The 14,713-nt window shown below is 40.3% G+C and overlaps 1 protein-coding gene and 1 non-coding gene across 2 annotated transcripts in view; one reads left to right on the forward strand and one right to left on the reverse strand.

The window, feature by feature from the left end:
• LOC109989882 (contactin-associated protein-like 4) overlaps window positions 1-14,713 on the forward strand; it is a 116,723-nt gene that overhangs the window by 43,257 nt on the left and 58,753 nt on the right. Inside the window, exons 3-5 of the mRNA XM_020641796.3 lie at window positions 2,720-2,913; window positions 11,130-11,277; window positions 12,444-12,650. Coding sequence (XP_020497452.2) covers window positions 2,720-2,913; window positions 11,130-11,277; window positions 12,444-12,650 — 549 coding nt within the window. The remainder of the gene's footprint in view (window positions 1-2,719; window positions 2,914-11,129; window positions 11,278-12,443; window positions 12,651-14,713) is intronic.
• On the reverse strand, window positions 10,395-10,477 carry trnal-uaa (transfer RNA leucine (anticodon UAA)). Its single transcript has one exon. It is a non-coding gene; the product is annotated as a tRNA-Leu (tRNA).

The following is a 14,713-nucleotide window of genomic DNA, read 5'->3' on the forward strand; positions in this document are numbered from 1 at the left end:
TTCTATAACCATGGACTGTGCACCTGCTGTCATCTTTTGATCTATACTGTATATACTGTATTCCCAATCCTCTTTGCTTCGGGTGATTGTACACGATTGCCTCCTTTTTTAATGTTTATTCTTGTTGTTTAGCCACTTCACCAAATCAAGAAATGTTTTGCAGTCAGGTTGCCATCATGTTTCTATAGTGCTTGTGCAAAAAACTTGGTCGATAATCGCGTTAAGAACACTGCAAGGAGTCACATTTGTCGTCAGAGCTGTCAATCATGACTTCATCTGAACTTTTTTTGTCATCCCATTACCAATTTAAACAAAACAACTCAGAATGATGGAGATAAATCAGCATTATCACGACAGATTCCTGGTTAGCCTTTTTTTTAAATATTTTTTTAGCCTAATAGTTATATCAAGCCATGAAAAAATAAAAAATCTGTTGGTACCTGCCGGATCTACCAGAGTTCATGAATGAGCTCACTGATTTGTCTGGATTTTCCCCCTTCAGGCCTGGAGTGAGTTGCAGCCAAACAGTTCTCAGCTTTGGGTTCTGAGCAAGGTAAAATTGAGCGTGAGATTAACAGCCAGATTGGATCAGTATCAGAATCTACTCGTGAACCTTGGTGGAAAGAAGCTGAGCTTGAAGGTGAAACTTGAGCTGACCTGTTTTTTCAACCGTTGCTCGTTCTGACACTTCCTGGTCGGCTCATTCGATATAAGATGTTGCTGGACCAGAACAACACAAAATTGTCTTGTAAGTGTTTCCTGTAAGATTTGTGTGACAACAAAAGGCTTTGTAAGCATTGCATCGTCTTCAATGCTGACAGAACAACCCAGTCCTGTGTTGTAGAGGCTTTGAACACTTTGTTTGTCGCTTTGTTTCAGAGTGCTTATTGCTGCTAAAACGAAAAGCCAACATCCGCGTGGTTACATGAGAACAAGTGGCATTTATACTGTTTATACTGAGAGCTGTTGGACTCCCACTGTTTGTGTTTGTTGCGGCCTTTCCGTCCGTCTCTTTTTTCGTCGAATCAGTGATTGTGTTTGTTGTGCTTCGCTCTCTTTATTTGTGTGTCTGTTAGCCAGCGCTCAGTGGGACACCGGTCAGCAGCCTCCTCCTTCAGAATCATCCATCTGGCGTTGGAGCTCTGAGGCATCACTTGGCCTGACAAATCACTTTCCAAACACACAAATTCATGCACACACACACAAACACACTCTGGCTCCTTCTTGCTCTAGTAACAGTTTTCTCTGTCTCTGAAAACATGGAGAAATTTAATGAAAATGTGCTCGTGTTCGGCTGATCAATAGCTCCACGGCCTTTATTGAAAGCACTTCGGGATAAGACATAAGCATGGTGTGCAAAAAGCCGATGCTTTATTGAAAACCTGCACTCTTGGAATAACTTATATCATGATTTACCAAACTCTGATTGACCACAAATACAGGTGATCGATACGTTACAAGAATGCTCTTTATGGTTGATATGTATTACGAGAAATGATACAAACCTGCAGTACTACTTTTAAACCAATCAATGCTTGGTACCACAAGCTCCCACTGATGATATTCTATACAGCGAAGAACCTCAGATCGTGTAAGGAAAGTGTCCAGCTTGTCAATAGATGACACCACAGCCTTTTATCGGGGCTATTTTGGGAAAGGGGTGCAGGGTGGTCAGGCTTTTCTGTGCAGCAAATCAATGGAAGGCCTCGCAGCCTCGTATTGATGATGTGAGGCTTTTGAAATGTAACAGTGATGTGTGGAGTCAAATGGTTGGCTATGAACTAAATATGCAGCATAAATGGAGGTCCGTTTGACTCCATACATTACTGAGGATGATAGAAGAGTCTGTCACCACATTGCCTTTCACACAGGATTGCATTGTCCCAATAAAAAAATCAGTCAGAATCAGAATCAGAATCAGAATCAGAATCAGAATCAGAAACAGAATCAGAATCTGGGTTTATTGCCAAGTAAATTTACACATACAAGGGATTTGACTTGGTGTGTTGGTGCTAAACAATTAACAAGGAAATAAAGCAGAACTAGCAACAACTTGAGTAATACAGTATAAGAATATATTACAATATATAAAATAGAATTTAAAAATGTAAAATATTACATATAAAATATAAAAAGTAAAAAGTAAAAATAAAAAACACAATGTACAAAAGGTGCAATGTAGGAGCTGTGCAGTGGACTATGAGAAAAAATCTTAGTGTATGTAACTACTCACAGAGTGCATGTAAGTCAGAAGAGTAATGGGAAATCTGCATTAAAGCCCCTGACTGCAGGTTTACATGTTGGGTGGGAAATGTTCAAAACTGAAAGAGGTTTTCATTTATGAAGACAATTGGACTCAAACATGGCCCGTTTAAAAAAAATAAGCTATTTTGAAACGTTTTGATTACATAGTAAAAATCGAAAAGCTTTTTTCCTACATTTAAAAAGACTGCAGTGTCTCAGAATGAAACCAATTATTTCAGCACAACAATCAACATTCTTGACACTGTGCTCCATTACGGCTCTGAGATTGGTTTAAATGTTGTATGAGTTTGTTCTTTTGGCCCTGACAGTAAAATAGGATGTAAGCTTAGACTTAAAGGTCAAGCAATTACTTCCTCAGACACGTATGCACACCGGTGATTTAAAAAAAAATGTTACACTGTGAGAATGAAATCAATTGAATTTTTCATTAATTTGTTTCTCTCTCTCTCTGCAGGAGCCGGAGGCTGGTCTCCCCTCACCTCGGACCGGTATCAGTGGTTGGAGGTCAACCTGGGCGAGCGGACCAAGATCACTGCTGTCGCTACGCAGGGTCGCTACGGCAGCTCCGATTGGCTGACGTCATACCTGCTGATGTTCAGCGACACGGGACACAACTGGAAACAGTACAGACAGGAGGACAGCATAGGGGTGAGTCCATACTTAGAGTGCAACAAATGTTTTCCTGCCTCGTTAGGTATCAGATGAAATACACGATTAAAGAAAAGCAGACAGTGCTTGATACGTCTATACTGAAAGATGTACCATTAAAGTGACAAAAGCAGCTCATGTCTCTGGATACAGAATCTGTGGGCGTCGACTGGTGACTCAGAGAGCAGCAAAATAAAATGACAAGCAATGAAAAAGTTCAGCTTTTTGGCAAGAAGCCCCCTTTTGTGTTGGAAGCCTCTGCTTGAGCGGCTCTGGTGTGTGAAATGTTAAATCTGTTGTTTCCCTGAAATTGATGAATTGTCTGCATTTTTCCACTTTGTGCTATCGTCTGCCTGAAAGGAGTCCATTATAGGGGTTGTTCAGCTGCAGTAGAAACAGTAGAATGATGTCAAATACTGTAAAATAAAGATGATTTATACAGCATACAGTCTTCAACACACTGCAGCACATGCAGAGTTTATGTATAGCTCCACATCTGTATTTCAACCATACTTTATCAAAGTTACATAGTGTTAAACATGTCAAAGATAATGAAACCATTCAGTGGTATAAGTATCCCCTTAAGTTCTGTTAGCTAAGTGCACAAACAGTCCTGTAGGTGTATTCTCATTTAATAGAAATAACATCACTCAGGTTTACTACAGCTCATTTTATCCTGGACGATGTTTACAGTAGTTGTGGTGTTTAGCTGCAGCATCAGAAGGTCTGCACAGATCAGTCCACCCCGAGGAGATAATCACAGTCATCAGGAGGCCGTGACTCTTCGTTAATAATGGATGAACTGATCAAAGAGCTTTGCTGACTGCGTGGACTTGTTGCCAAAACACTTAAGCTACTGTTGATGGACACCGTTGCGGGAGAGTGAGGCGGCCCACGGTGTCACTTTGCCCGCTGCTGAGACTGTGAGTTACAACATGACGCACGGCTGGATACTAAAAACAAAAAGGAAAACACTGTCTGAGAAATATCAAGTTGTGTTAAGGTCTGTGTAATGTAGACCCAAAAAAGCAACAAAAAATGAAAGGTCAATGAGGTTTTTAGTGCAGGGCTTGTATGGTGGAGGGCTGCCTGGCTTTGATACTGGTTGAGTCAGAGCGGAGGAGAGTTTAGGTGCTTATCTGGTTCCGTAGGCAGACGGAGAATGTGTTGAATTGTTTGTTGGTGTAGCAGACTCGAGGAGAAGACACTGGTGAAATCTGGACAAAAGGAGAAAAACATGTTAAGGAGGCACCACTTCAGTAGACTGAATAACCTGGTGATGAGTAGAGTTGATGAGATGCACGTGTGTGATGCCACCAGGTGTTTGATTGAAGAGGCCACGCCCTCCAGAGATACACACACACACTCACACACACACACACACACACTAACCCTGCAGTCATGTGGTATCGGACGCGTCGGAAAAACGAGTTTCAGAGTTGAAATTGCACATGAACGCTCCCTTAAGTCGGAAAAACATCTCGGAAACTCGGGAAAAGAACTAGGTGCCCCAAAAGTTACTGTTCATCAGATTTTCATATCTTTTCTGGGTTGCCGCTGTTACCATAGCGACTCTGTTACATGGTAGCCTCCACCACCAGTGCAGAAATGTGTGCGTGAATGGGTGGATGTGATGTTGTGTAAACGCTTTTTGAGGGGTCAGAAGTCTATAAAAGTGCTTTGTACGTACAGACCAAATATCATAAATGAGAAACAATAAATGGAAGGTTGTTCAGAGTTGCAGGTCTATATAATGTAAGGATGTGATCTAACATAAGTTCCTCACAACGTGCAAAACTCAGCTGGTCTCTGCAGAGCTGTTCCATGTAATACTGAATCTGATGGACAGCAGAGGCAGTGAGGCATCTTCCCCTCGTGGACACATTTCCTCCTAACACAAGTGTCATGTTGGGCTGTCTTTTTGTCCCCTAGCAGTGATGCTACATGCTTTCTGTGTACAGCCACAGGAATACTAAACATTTGATCCTGTTTTCTGCAGAAAGGCAAACACAGTAAAAAAAAAAATCCTGTCAGCCAGTTCATAATATGTTCCTCCTAACAAGCCTTATGCCCGAGCAAATGGTGCCACAATCTCAGAAAATATATGGTGTATTAACCCACTGTGAGCGGAGACATTTATCTTGAGTGAAGCCACATTTAGTACAGCAGAGCAGAGAGGAGCTTTTTTTTGATTAGAACGCGGGCCGAGGCAATTTCCTGGTGTAGAGGGAATCCAGCTAATCTGAGCGCTGAGCGCGCTGAGAGAGCAGAGAACGGCTCCTCACTGCTTCAAAAAACATGTTGATTTGACACTCTACATTAACTGAACACAATCCCAGTCACATTTCAAAGTGTGCCTCAACTTCTGTTTATAAAGGAGCCAAGCTTTTACAGAGCCTGTCAGTGGAGAGAGTTATTAGTGTAGCCGTTGAATCAACCGCAGCCTATTGCCTTACTGAGAGTAGAGGGGGGACGTTTTCTCTTCTTATTCATCTCTGGAAGACTGGGCAGAGGAGTTTTGTCATTTTGTGTAAATAAAATACTTGTAAGCTGAAAAAAAAACAACAACTCGACATTTTGAGCTCCAAATAAATATGAAGAGAGTAGACAAAAACAAGAACTTCTGCTGTTGTTAACCGTTGCAAAGGCAACATCCGACCACACCTCATCACAGCCCTGTAATGCAAACATGCGACGCAACCCCTCAACTAATCTTGATGGGCCCTTTTTTTCAAATTCTTGCAATGGATGAAAAGTTGGCCCCTCCTCCCCAGCCAACCCGGCTAAAGAAAGGGAGCAGCGCTGAACCAAGTCATGACTGATTCTGAAAAAGACCTGAGCATGCTAGGCTAAGCTTATCTTGCCATCACTGTCAATAACATTAGCTGTAAACGCTGAAAGCTGTGAGACAAACGTACCTGCCAGACGCACACCTAACTGCTGACAAGACGTACTTTTATTTTAGGACGTTTGGAGGTAATATCTTCACATCTTTGCCTTTTGTGACATTTTTGGACTCCGCTTTGGTATCGACTCTTCATTTTAAGTGGCTCTGTTTTGGCCACGATGTCACTGAGTTGTAATGATTCAAATTTGCCACCTTGTGTATCAATTGGACCAAAAGTCTCTGATGTGTAACAAAGTGTAACAAAATGTTGTCAATATGTACATATATATCAATCTGATAGGCATTGGTGGGGCTTTTGGACCCCTTGCAGAGGCTGTGTTGGTATACTTCACGGCCCAGGCTCAGCACTGCATCTGTGATCCATTAACAAAAAACATGGCAAATTAATGTGTGAACCAAACGCTGGAGGACTTGTTATCTCTCTGTGTGAAAAGACTGCATGTTTCAGCACTTCCCTCTGTCTTTCACAAACACTTTGACAGATTCAGGTTGTGATTGTAAAAGATAATCAGATGTTTCCCCCTCCTCAGAGTTGTTTACTGAGCTGTAGGCATCTGGTTCAGCAGCTTTGTGGAAACAACTGCGTTCAGCTGCTCGTGCTATAAAAAGCTGCTACATGACCCGTGAATCTCACTGATGCCTCCCAGCTGTGCATTATATTCACATAATGTACAGTATACAGTCACACGTACCAAACTAATGCATGCTGGTTTTTATGATTGTAATATGCTGTTGAGTGAGCAATTTTATTCAAACTCGTAAAAAATGTGTAATGGTCACAAAAATCTATTATTTGGAATTGTGTACATGAAATGTGTTTTTACCTTTTTTTGTAGCAGTCAGCACAAATTCACACTAATGTGTTTCAGTTAGAATAATAATGCCTGTTTGTACATGTCAGCACAATAATACTATATGCCTATGAAATAAATGACGTGCAGGCCAGCCTTCAGGGCGCTTTGCCAGATAGATATCATACGGGAGGCTGTTGTTTGAGTCCAGTGTGGATCCAGAAGTCAGTATGTTGAGGGATTATCTTAACCAACTTAATTTGGTGCCAAACCTCTGGTGTTAAAAAAGGAAGCCAGTGCAGAAGTACAAAAACCTGTTGTTCACTGATTGTCAATTTCAGGCTGGCTGCACACCCATTCAAAAATGCCTTTTTTTTACTGCATTAATAAACATATTTACAGCCTGGTTAAGAAAAATTAAACTTGAATAGCTCTTGTGTTTATCGGCCCACACTGTACTGTGGGGGGAATATTTACCTGTTTTGATTTTGTGAATGATAAGAGTTGCTGATAATAAGGCGCCTGGCTGACCTGACTGTGCGCCGTGGAGCTGTTCATCAGGATGCTTAAAACCCGCCTCAGCTCCAGCTTTTAGCCTGTTGTTTGTTCTTTGTAATATAGCAATAAGTAAGGTCTTTTACCTGCTTTTTGTAAAGTGTCTTGAGATAACACTTGTTATGAGTTGACGCTATACAAATAAAGATTGATTGATTGTTAGTTTGACTGAAACTTAGGTTGAGACAGTATAATTTCCAGCATGGCTTTCAAAGCCCCCTTCATTATCCAATGGGTGATCTCACTCAGGATTCATCCTTGTGTATTTACAGTCTATCTGCCAAATCAACAAAATCAGTCGCAATAAGCTTTTTTTAATTTTTAGAAACTAGAGCTACTTGGTAAGGTTTAGAAAAAGATAGCCGCTTTGGTAAAAAAGTATACTTCAAGGAACCTTAAAAAAAAGTTAAATTAAATGTTTAAACTTATATCAGATGAAGGCATACTTTCTTTAAATCCTTGCATTTGTGTATACTATCAGCTGCACCATGAAAGCAAGTGTTCACATACTTGACTATGCATTATGTGTGTTACTTCTAGAGGACACACAAGAGAGGTGAGGCTGTCTGCAACTGCTGTAAGTGCAGGATGTAAACAACAGACATGGTGACACTTGAGGGGACACTTTACTATTATGTTAACTCTGAGCTCACAGCAGAAAAAGCAACAGCAGCAGACATAGATGTTATTTGAGCTAATAGAATCCTTCTATGGCACCATGTCAAAAAATTCCTGCGAGCAGGGATGCAATGGTCTTGGACTTATTGCCATTTCCGTTTCTACATCAACCTCTTAAATGGAACTTATCTGTCCCATTTATTTTTAAGGCATTTTTGCCACTGTGCAGCTGCAATGACACAACGTACAGATGAGGATAATTGCAAACTTTGTCTATCAGCTTGTTTCATAACGTTCTGCCATTTTTGTCCCTGCTGCTGTTTTGACCCCACCATATCTACTCTGCCTCTGCACTGCCCCCTCCACTCATGTATCTACACTGCCCCCTCCACTCATGTCTCTACACTGCCCCCTCCACTCATGTCTCTACACTGCCCCCTTCACTCATGTCTCTACACTGCCCCCTTCACTCATGTCTCTGCACTGCCCCCTCCACTCATGTCTCTGCACTGCCCCCTCCACTCATGAGCATACTGCATTTAGTAGAGTTGTTTTTTTAAGGCCATGCACAGTCAAAACTCCATCATGTGAACATGGAGTTATAAAGCAAGCATATCTCCAGCCTTAGGGTGTGCAAGTCCTGTGTTAAAATTGACCCATCATGGCCCCAAACTCGAACTTAACGACCTTCATGGCTCTTTAATGCCACCTCACATTCTACAGGCATGAAATATATTAATAATTGTAATGCATGGTTAATGCTTATAGACATGATAAAAAGGGACATTTGTATCCATGAACACGATTCATGTTTCATTTATTCCAGTTTTCATTGAACAGCCATGGGACTAAATTTCGTTCTGTGGATCTTGCTGTGAATCTTATTAGTTAGTTAGCTATAAACAATATTTTTATGCAAACATAATCAAGTTGGAAGTTACAGACACACACTTTTAAGCACACATGTAACATGCTCTATTATAAGACTATTAAACGTTACAACAAAACGGCTCTCTGCATTAAATGAGGAGGTCCAACTCTCAATTTCTCATGATTAGATAGGAATTAACGAGTTAATTATGTGTCAAAGCTTTTCTTCTGCATTGGGAGAGCCAGTTAACCTGCATGTCAACTTCAAGGCAGAGATGTAATTAGGATAGATTGCCAGATGGGAGAGATGGAGAGAGATGAGAAGAGTGATCAATCAGGCATTTATCAGTCAGCCCAGAGTCAGAGCAGAGGCAGACGGAGGATGGGTTTGCTCTTTAGCTTTAAAATATATCAGCAGAAAAATCTCCTTGTGAATCCAGAACAAGAGACAAAAAGGCTTGAATATCTAAAGTGTTAGGTATCCGAAAATCCACATAGCACTTTCCTTTAGCCTGAGATGATGTTCGTGAATGTAAAAACAAATATTTGCTTCCATCATTTGTGGACGGAACAAAACTGAGTTTAAATTGAAATGAAGCAGAAAAAGATTCATATCCTTAGAATTAGGCCAAAGTGGATCTGGAGAATTCTTAGCATTTTTATCTGCATAATTCGATAATTCAATCAAATGCTTTGAGGTTTTATTCCTGATATAGACTGACCAAGGAATATGATTCAGCTGTAAAAAAAAAAAAAAAAATTGGAGCACAAAAAGTGGTAAGAAAACTACTAAAGAAAGTGGGTTTCTAATTTTGGCAACAAAACTAATGGATGAAAAAGATTTTAAGATTTAAAGATGTTATGCTTGGCTGAGGCAGAAAAGTTCATCAACTGAAATCAAGAAAGACATTTTAAGTGCAAAGCCAACTGCCTCTGATTCATTCTTCAAACTCATCAAACCACTCAGTGAGACTGTCATGCACTGTGGATCCGCTCTTTGTAATCCTGTAGAATAAAGCTGATGACTCAGTTCAGTATTGATTTACAGCGATGCTTTCCTGTAAAGTTTTGGAACAAACGCAACAAAATGCACCAGACAGCCAACAGTTATTCTCAATGTAGGGGCTAAACATTGAAGTCCAATCCATGAGCAGCAATACAAGGAGCACTTGTATCTGCGTTGGTCAGATTTTATCATGTGCAGAGGCTTGTACCCATTGGATTTTAAGTCTGATGCACTGAGCACTCTGCCTTCTTGGTCACTTTCTTTAGCTGCTTTTCTATTCAAAGATAAAAAAAATAAAACAAATCCATCAGAATCCAAAATGTGGTAGATATGTCTCACCCACTATTTTCCTTTTGCTGTTTTCCACTGTTGTTTTTCTCTCTGTAATATAATTGTATAGTTGTATCAATCCATCCCAAAGTTCTTGACCTTCTTCTTGCAAATCATTGTTAGGTCAAATATAGGTCCAACGCCTTAACCACTCGGCCATCCTGGTGATGTTTGTTTGATATATTTAGCTTCTATGTCTTTGAAAGATGAAAAAATGTATCTATCAAAACCCTGAATATGAAAATATTTAAAGTTATCCAAAGTATTTTAGAGTCATAGATTTTCTTCCCCTTCATCAGTCACACATTTCTAGTGACAACGATTTTCATGCTTGCAATTCATAATTCTAGTAATATCATATTTGTTACATAACTTTGTTTGATCAAAGATATCATCTAATAGATACCAGGAGTGGGGTTTGAACCCACGAGGGCTCATGCCCATTGGATCTTAAGTCCAACGCCTTAACCACTCGGCCATCCTGGTGACTTCTGGAAAGTTTTATTTGGCTGATCTAATTCATCAGGGATGATGAAATATATTCAGTAGGCCTCTTTTTTGTTTTGGGCTGCAACTGCATGGTTTCAAATAGGATGTGAACCCTGAGAGTGTGCTGTTTTGTTAGGAGGTAATGAATTATGCAATATTCCATCTTCTTTTTGTCTGACCCCCTACGAGATCCATAAAGCGCTATTTAGTATGATACAAAGATCAACATAGACTTCCTGTTTGCAGTGATTTTCCTCTATTCAGTAAAGTCCTTTCCTTACGAGTGTGGGCCTGCGTCATGGTTGTTACTAAAGTTCTTGGCACAGATCTTTGTTTGATTAAAGATACCAGTTTACCAGGAGTGGGGTTTGAACCCACAAGAGTTTGTGCCCATTGGATTTTAAGTCTAACATCTTAACCACTCAGCCATCCGTGACAAATACATTTATTTGGCTGCTCTAAATCAGAGATTACCTTAAAGTAGCTTCCACAGCACAAGGTTTTTTTTAATCTTCCTAGCCAACAATCTTAACATTTGGGTTGGGTTGGGTTTGAACCAATCCTGGTGACTTGTGCAGACCATAGCAGATCTTGTGTGTCATCAAATGGAGACAGGGAGCATACTTTCATTGTGTTTTTGTGTTTTCAGTCTTTTCCAGGTAACAATAATGCAGACAGTGTGGTTCAGTACAAACTGCAGCAGCCCGTGATCGCTCGCTTCCTCCGTCTCATTCCTCTGGACTGGAACCCCAACGGGAGGATCGGCCTCAGGCTGGAGACCTATGGATGCCCTTTCAGTGAGTCTCTTTTTTTTAACCAGCCTTACTTTACTCTCAGGGATTTTCAGAAGGGTCAACAGATGGGGCGGCTCGCTTTAAGGTGGTCTTGGTATGGAAACTCACACCACTGTGAAGCAACTTGTGCTCAGTTTATGTGGGAAAAGCAGTAAAGATAATGGGTGGATGGATGGATGGATATACTTTAAAGTTATTTCCAACGTTTGCTTTATGCCTCCAATCTAAATGGCGATCAATTTATCAATGGCATTTATTAATCAAAATTAGTATTTTGCCAATAATAGAAATGTTTCTTATATATAAAACACCTTATAAAGTACAACGATGCTAAAGGTATTGGCATGCATCTGGTAAAATTGAATGTGTGTGTGTGGAGAGAAACTTTTAAAAGGTTAACATGTTTTCTCCCCGATAAAAATTAATTTTCGCACACAGTCAAAGTGTTTGTGATTTTAATTACGTGTTGTTGGTTTATCCTATTTTCACACACAGAAAAAAAAACACAAAGGCTTTCTGCCAACTGCTGTTTCCTCTGTTTTAACAATGAGTGTTTTTTACACCAAACTCCAGTGAGCAGTGAGCAGTGAGCTGCTTTGTGTATTTCACAACAGATTTGCAGTACAACCTCTCCAGCATCAACACAATGGAAATGACTACATTTCACACTTTGCTTTTTACATGCTCACCATCACCATATGTTTTTCACTTAATCTTGAACAACCCAAAATCAACGTAACGGCTACTCTAATGGAAATACTTACTTTTACTGTATCTATCTTTCTTTGAATATACAAATGAATACATCACATATCCTCCTTCACAGTGGGCTTCATTTAAGACACATGATTATCTTGTTATTTCCATAAGCTGCTGACAAAGGCATCTACTGCCACGCCCCTTCCTTCACCAACATGTCAGTCAAATTTTGATTTTATGTCAGGACAAGATGATGCTGAATTCATGTTGATGATGAGAAAGATGTGTTTTTCTGCAGGTATTACTAGCATTTTGGGTAGATAATATATGGCCCACATAGATGTTATTAATAGATGTCAGTTTGCTGCCATATTTAGATTTAAAGTTATTTTGTTTCTTTTATTTTGGGATGCTACGCCATGTTGTAAGCCAGGCCCTGCAATGATGTCATCTACTTTTTTGTCTTTCAGCGTCTGATGTCATGAGTCTGGACGGCGTCAGCAGCAGTCTGGTGTTCAAGTTAAGTCCCGGGACGAGGCAGACGTCCAGAGATGTCATGTCTCTGCAGTTCAAAACCCTGAGGAATTCTGGGACGCTGCTGCACGTAGAGGGAGAGGGAGGACTCGGCCTCAGTCTGGAGTTAGAGAGAGGAAAGCTGCTGCTGCTGCTCAGAAAAGGTACAACACGCAAGATACTATTACCTATTCATAAATCCTAAAATGTAATGAGAGATAAAAGAAAAAACATGTTAAGAATGGCTCATTTTAGAAACTTTAATAATTAGCATTTCCAGAAAACAAACAGGTTTCGCTCTTTCTACCTGAGAAATGATATTCTTAGTTTTTGAAGTCATTATGTTCTTTAAATATTGTTCGGGTGCAGAACATTTGTATAAGATAGAGGACAGCATAAAGCACTCTGAGAAAACTTTAGATTGGTCGTGGTTGGGTGGAGACAGACAACACGCACGCTGCAGCCTGATTGGTTTAAATTTGGCTCACACCTTGCTGCTGTCTGCTTACAGTCATGATGGATGGTTCCCGCTCGTGGTAGCATGTGTTAGGGCCGGACTCTGCAGGACTTGATTCATGGCTCACAGTCTGTACAGAGGTGTGTGTGTGTGTGTTTGCGTGTTCTAATGTGTGTGTGTGTGTGTGTGTGTGTGTGTGTGTGTGTGTGTGTGTGTGTGTGTGTGTGTGTAAACGGGGTTAAACCAGAGGTTGTCAGGCTGCCATGCTGAATCATCACCATATGGCTCACCTCTCTTCAGGGACCCCATATGGCTGCTGAAATCCCTTCTTCATCCATCCCACCCCTCCTCATCTCCCTCTACATCCCTCTGCCTCCTTCACTCTCTCTTCCTTGACTTTCATATCTCCCAAAACACACCTCTTTCCATCTTCTTGTCTATCTTTTTTTTTTTTTTTATCTCTCCCTTAGTCTACCTCTCTACCATATGGCTTCTTTTTTTTTCTTCAAAATATTCTCCCAAGCCTTTATCCTTATCTTCCTTCATCCATCTTTCTTTCATCCATCTTCTTTTTTTTTTTTTTTTTTCCCGCAGTCTGTCGCCAAGTTATCTCCAACTCTCACAAAGAGCCTGAATCCTGCAAGGATAGATTGGCAACACATAAAAGAGTGGCAATGCTTCTTGAAGAAAGTTTGTCATCTATACACGTTGTCTCGCTGAAGACACGGTAAAATAAAATAAAAATAACTTTTTCCAAGTAAAAAAAACGGTCAGGGATGTTCGGTTATCACTGCTTGTATGCCAAATCTCCAAAATAGAACCCATGTTTTTTGCGTATTGTTTAATCATTGTTTTACCTGAAATACATTTAAATATTTAAGTTTACACATTTTGCACAATTTTCTAGGATACATAGAAAACATGCATACAATCCTTTGTGACTCATCATTGGCTAGTGAGGCATGCAGTATGAGCTATCTGTGTAATATCATGATTCAGAGTTGTTTATTTGAGTGTAAATTGCCAAAACTTTTACATTTTCCATATTACTGGTTTCTTTCCCCCCTCCTCCTCCTCCATCTAACATTACCCAGAGTTTCATCAATCAATCAATCATTATTTGTAAAGCACCAATTAATAAGTAAAAAAGCAGGTGAAATATCGTACTCATTGTCATGTTACCCGAGAAAATGGGAAATGGGGAGATTGGATAACATGCAGGGAGGATTTCTCCTTTGTATTCATAGCGTTCCTGTTGTCCACACTTCCTTGTCTCTGAGGTGGAGGTCGGAGCAGGACGTGCATGAATGAGGACGGCGGTGGTTGTTGGGACAGAGCAGCCCGATGGTGGTGGCTGGACGTCAGGGACGTTTAGTGATAGTAGTGTAGTGTAGGGTTTCATTACACCATACCTCCCTGTTGTTTTCATCATTAAGCCATGCACATGATCATCCAAATCGATTTGATATATTTGATCAAAATCACTCAGAAACTGTCACAGAAAGTTCTTACCCTGACTGCATTTCAAGGCCAGATTACTGATTTTAACAGGCTCAGTAAAAGCCTTTCATCCTATCAGAAGAAAGTTCAATTTTAAAGAGTGTGTCATCTTAAAATAAGTCCGCATCGAAGTCTGCATCATTTAGAGAAAATTAAAGCTGTCCACTTCAATGCGAGGAGAGGGAATAAGAGCAGCTCTGCAAACATCTTGTCTACTCTCTGCTCTTTATTTGTCTTTGTCTACCTGTCCTACAACTCCTTTCTGTTTTC

This window comes from Labrus bergylta, chromosome 4 (assembly GCF_963930695.1).
Source record: "Labrus bergylta chromosome 4, fLabBer1.1, whole genome shotgun sequence".
In the NCBI taxonomy this organism is placed as follows: domain Eukaryota; kingdom Metazoa; phylum Chordata; class Actinopteri; order Labriformes; family Labridae; genus Labrus; species Labrus bergylta.